This window comes from Sminthopsis crassicaudata, chromosome 6 (genome assembly GCF_048593235.1).
Source record: "Sminthopsis crassicaudata isolate SCR6 chromosome 6, ASM4859323v1, whole genome shotgun sequence".
Taxonomy (NCBI): Eukaryota; Metazoa; Chordata; class Mammalia; order Dasyuromorphia; family Dasyuridae; genus Sminthopsis; species Sminthopsis crassicaudata.
The window spans coordinates 242,119,482-242,125,481 of record NC_133622.1 but is presented as its reverse complement, the minus strand read 5'-3'; the positions used below and the strand labels follow the sequence as shown (position 1 = coordinate 242,125,481).

The 6,000-nt window shown below is 33.3% G+C and overlaps 1 protein-coding gene across 1 annotated transcript; it reads right to left on the bottom strand.

Moving 5' to 3' along the window:
- Positions 1-2,796: 2,796 nt before the first annotated feature.
- On the bottom strand, positions 2,797-3,504 carry LOC141546579 (olfactory receptor 8J2-like). Its single transcript, XM_074274515.1, has one exon. The coding sequence runs from the start codon at positions 3,502-3,504 to the stop codon at positions 2,797-2,799; it is 708 nt and encodes a 235-aa protein (XP_074130616.1).
- Positions 3,505-6,000: the final 2,496 nt, after the last annotated feature.

Here is a 6,000-nt window from a genome sequence, read left to right as displayed (position 1 = left end):
TTCCAAGAATCTTATAAGCTTAACATAAAGAAAATCTAAGAGGAAATGCCATTTTAGAAAAAAATCTTAGAAATTTCTAATATCCAATTGGAAGTCCTTCTCTAATCATTAACTCAATGTTTCACCTTTTGTTCTTTTATTAAGTTGGTTATACAAAGGCCTTCCAAAGTTTGCTCACATTATGAAAGCATGCATGTTAGAGATTCCTAGGCTCAAAAGCAAAATAATTTTATACAATACAGTAAGCCAAGATTCAATCTCATCAAATTCAATTTATTAATGTTTTTGGCACTGTGGAAAGACACAAGGAACATGCATCTTATCGTAAGGGATACACCACAGAAATAAAATAGAGGGAAAATAATGACTTCATGGTGAGAGAGAATTAAAAAGGTGAATAAGAGGGAAAATACAAGATGTGGGACATTGGATGCTATTATAAAAGGGATGTTTTTATTTTTATGAAACTTTTACTAACTAAATATCTAAAAACAAATTCTAGGTTTTATTTAAACTTTTCAAACATATACTATTAAACTATCATGTAATTCTCAGCATCATTTCTAATCAATCTTATTTCTGAGATATTCATTACTTTCCCCCTGTAGATTTTTTCTTGCATCTACATGGCTTATAAATAGGAACTAGATTGAAGTTCCTCTTTCCTCTTCTCTTCATTCTAGCGAGAATAGACTTCAAATATAACATTTATTGAATTGGTATCTGAATCCACCCATTGTGTAGTGATATTATTCTTGATTATTTAAATTTTTGAGTCAATAAATATAAACTGAAGACTCATATAGTAGGGGTAAGGAATATAAGTTTAATTTTGAAAAAAAATAATTTATTTTAGAAATACATGTCAATGTTCTGTGTTATGTCTAAGAAAAACAGAGTTTGCTTGTTAATGGACTATTCAGATAGGACATTGTCACACCATGGGAGTGACAATAAAAAACTGATCTCAGGGTAGGCTTATGTGGCAGAAGTTATAAAAACAAAAATCACAAGTCAGGGAAGGGAAAGGGAAGTAATCATGGTGGTCTGGTCAAAGTATCAAGACAAAAATCACAGGTAGTGGGGATAATCACGGAGTATTTTTCAGGTCATCCCTGGGCTGGATAGTTTTTGAAAACTGGGGCTTGACATGAATCAGGTCTAGTTGGTTTTGTGGCATAGTAGGGGAAGTCCTGGGGTTCAATATACAAATATTGCAAAGAACTTCTGATTTGTCAAAAGTGTAAAGACTTTCTGATGTGCCAACTTAAGGAGTTCTGAGTTTGTTCCCTACTCTGCTGTTCTGATTCCCAGATAAGTACCACCTTTTGTGTATAGTAAAGAAGCTTGAGAAAATCAAAGTGATTAGTAAAGTCATTAACAATTCCATTTTTGCATATTTTATATCAAAGCCATTCTTAGGATAGGGCAAAAAAAGAGAATTGGGAGGTAGAATTACAGTTTCAGGTTACAGTAAATAGAATTTTTCCCTAGAAAAGAAAGCTAATAATATGGAATAATATACAATAAGTTTGGAGTATTAGGTTAAAAATTTTTTTGGAAAGAAGTTAAAAAGTTACAGAATTTTGTGAATTAAGGTTTTAATATAAGTATGCCACAAGAATAATTTTCTCTTATCACTTTTTACAATTAAATACTTTGAAAACATTTGGCAAATATTGAGATTTCTAGTTTCAATGGCTTAGTGTCAGTATGTATTGATGGGTTTTGCAGAACATTTCTAAGTACAAATCATCCTTTTCTTTATCTTTTTTGCCATCTATCTCTTTACACTGGTGGGGAATCTGGAATTATTTGGTTAGTTGTGATAGATTTCCACCTCTGAATCACATGTACCCTTTCTTGAGTGTCTTCTCTTTCTTTGTTGCCTGCTATTCCTCAAAGATCACACCTAAAGTGTTAACCAAATTCTTAGCAGAGGATAAGACCATTTTTTGCCCTGCTCAGGTGCTCATCTCTGTAAATTTTGGAACCACAGAGTGTTTTCTCTTGACGTGGCATAGAATCTATATCACCATCACTAACCCATTGCCCTACACTATTGTGACTCCACTATTGTGACCCCAGGTATTGTGACTCTACTAGTCTGTGAAACTCTTATCATTGGTTCATATATAGGGGGTATTTTCCATTTCATTTTGCAAACCATGGTTACATTAATTTATCCCTTTGCACATTCAATGTAATAAGACACATCTTCTTATATTCCTCTGCTCCTGCCATCTCCTGCTTTGATCACATCAAAAAGGAGTGAAGAGTACATTTTATTGTTAGTATAGAGCTATCATCTTTCCTGGTGGCAAAATAAATATGATTATTTCTGGTATTTTAAACATATGACAGTTATCAGTAAAATTAAGTGGTTTAATCCCAAATGTATGGGGATGGGCTAGAGGGCAAAATTTTTATGAACTCCATTATTATATTCAGTGCATATTTCCCTATTATTTTAAAATCTTCTAGTATACTAATCATGTTCATTTTCACTAAAGATCAAGGAAATTAAAATTGTCTATTCATATAGTCATCAAATTGATAATAACAACATGCTGGAGGAAGAGAAAAAAAAACTTTGTTGCAGATGATCTGGAAATATATAACAAGACTTTAAAAATAAATCATACTCTTTGAACATATGTGGTTACAATTAAACACTATGAACATTATTACAAAAAAAACAAAGGCTCTATTCTGAATATTTAGATGGATAACAATCATAATTTCAGAGGTGCCACCTCAGATTGTGATTCTTGGTTTATTCAAATATTTGTCAAATTACACATTTTTAAAAGCTTGGCAAGGGTTGTCGAAGACTCTCTTCAGAGCCTCTTTTACATCCTTGTTTCTCAGACTATAAATCATAGGATTCAGCATGGGGATCACTAGTGTATAAAACACTGAAGCCATTTTATCAGTATCTAAGGAATGGTTTGATTGGGGCTGCAAATACATGAAAAGGAGTGTCCCATAGAAAACAGTGACAGCTATCATATGGGAAGCACAGGTGGAGAAGGCTTTCCGTCTTCCTTCTGCTGAACGTATCCTCAGGATGGCCAAGATGATCTGGAAGTAGGACACCAGGACAATTGTCATGGAAAAGAAGAGATTAGTAGCTGAAGAGATATAGACTACTGTCTCTGGCATATGGGTATCAGAACAAGATAAAACTAACAGAGGGACATTATCACAGTAAAAATGATTAATGACATTGAAAGAACAGTAGGACATTGAGAAAACACAGGAAGTGACAGTCACTGCTGTAGCTAAACTGTAGAAATATGTAAGGATGACAAGTAGAAAGCAAACCTTCCGTGATACCACAACCATGTATAATAGGGGATTACAAATAGCCACATAGCGGTCATAGGCCATGACAGCCAACATGAAAATCTCAGCCACAATGAACACTAAGAAGCCTCCATGTTGGGTTGCACATCCATAGTAGGAAATGGTTTTCTTCTCCACCAAGAAATTAACCAGCATCTGGGGAGCAATGACAGTGGAATTGCCAAGATTGATGATTGCTAAGTGTCTGAGAAAAAAGTACATGGGAGTTTGAAGTCGAGAATCTATACTTGTGAGTGTGATGATTCCCACATTTCCAGTCACAGTCACTCCATAGATTGCTAAGAAGATAAAGAAGAGGGGAATTTGAAGTTCTGGATGCTCTGAGACTCCAATGAGAATGAATGTGGTCACATGGGAGAGATTTCCTGGAACATGTTTAATCAGTGTCATCTGCTATGGGGATAAGTGAGAAAACAGTTTATAAGGGCAAGAATGATTTCCTAGAACTTGCAACTAAACACTGTTTGATTGGGTTGTTGAATGTCTGGATTTGAAAGAGGAGGGAAAAGTTAATATTAAATACAAAACCCCAAAGTAGAAATTGAGTACAAACTCTCCATCCACAGCTAGTTAGCTACATGAGATGGTATTGTGAGGACTCTTCTGCAATTAAGTCTGTTCTTCTGGAGTTAAGAAAATGAATAAGGGAAAGGGACCTGTATGTGCCAAAATATTTGTGGCATCCCTTTTCATAGTGGCTAGAAATTGGAAAATGAATATATGTCCATCAATTGGAGAATTGTTGGGTAAATTATGGTATATGAATGTTATGGAATATTATTGTTCTGTAAGAAATGACCAACAGGAGGAATACAGAGAGGCTTGGAGAGACTTACATCAATTGTTACTGAGTGAAACGAGCAGAACTAGGGTATCCTTATACACTTCAACAATGATACTGTATGAGGATGTATTCTGATGGAAGTGGATATCTTCAACATAGAGAAGAGCTAATCCAATTCCACCTGATCAATGATGGACAGAATCAGCTACACTCAGGAAAGGAACACTGGGAAATGAGTGTAAACTGTGAGCATTGTTTTTTGTTTGTTTGTTTGTTTTGTTTTTCTTCCCAGGTTATTTTTACCTTCCGAATACAATCCTTCCTTTGCAACAACAACAACAATAAAACTCAGTTCTGCACATATCTATATTGTACCTAGGATATACTATAAGATATTTAATATGTGTGGGAATGCCTGCCATCTAGGGGAGAGGGTGGAGGGAAGGAGGGGAAAAACTCGGAACAGAAGGTAGTACAAGCGATAATGTTGTAAAAAAAAATTACCTATGCATATGTACTGTCAAAGAAAATGTTATAATTATAAAAATTAATAAAAAAATTACAAAAAAAAGAAAATGAATAGCTTCATACATTGAAAAATGTATTTTTCCTTGGCATTTCTCACATATAGAAGTATGATAAGCACATAAAAATGGTCACTAAACACTTTTGAGTCAATTCACTTAAAGTTATACAATAATTTTACAGGAAGCCTTTCCCAATCCTTTTTAATTTTAGTACCCTCTTTCTGCAGATCAATTATAATTTATCTTGTCTATACCTGCATTGCATGCAATGATTTTCGTCTTGTCTTCTCCTTTGATCATGTGGTTCTTGAGAGTAGGCATTGTCTTTTCCATATTATTTTTTTTATTATCCCCAACCATTAGCAAATATTTTGACTCATAGCAAGCTCATGAAACATTTTTTTGAACCGACATTTTTTTTTTCAGAGAAAATCAATGTTAAAATTTATCATGAGATTTACCATGGAGGAAACTATGTGAGAACTTTAATAAATTCATATCTATTATCAGTTCATTGTAGTTAGGTGAATACTTCCAAAAGTATATAAAATATTACACTAAATAGAACATAATATTATAAATGAATTATAAGAAGAGTCCCACTCTCCTCTGCCTTGATCAAACCTTGTTTGTTTCATTTCCAGATTCAATGTTTTAAGAACCATACTGACAAACCAGAAAAATATTTATAAAAATTGAATTTTTAGCACAATTGTGTTGGTGAGGAAATGGAAAATAATTAACTTAAAGGAAGAGAGGAAGTAATAGAAATTAAACTCCTTTCTTCAGAATTTAAAAATATATATATATCAAATATGAAAGATTTATTTTTCAGTGCTGCTAGGCTGATCAAGGTAGAAATAAGCACACTGCATAGAAGTGTGGAAAAGAAAATTTTGGTAAAATTAAAACAAATTTATATTAAAAATCGAATTACTAAATCGAATGGCCTAATTACAGAGACTAAGAGCTGCTATCACTGAGTTCTTGAAATAGAGGCTTAATTGAGACCCAATTAAAAATTCAGATTCTGCATGATTGTGAGAAGATAATACTTTTCTGAACTTCTCTAAGTTATTGACTGATAGAAAAGAAGCTAAATTATCTCAGCTGGGTTTGGGGTAAACTGTAGTACTTTGAATTAATGTTTCAAATTTGGATTCAAGAAAATATTATAAAGGCATAATTGTGACTTCTGTCTTGCTCAAATGTTTTGGTAGTATTGAAGCTAAAGTGATTGTGAATGTGATCAAATCAAAATATTCCAGGGAATTTTCTTATTCCTAAATATCTTTTTTGGCTTCATCCAAATATTATGGA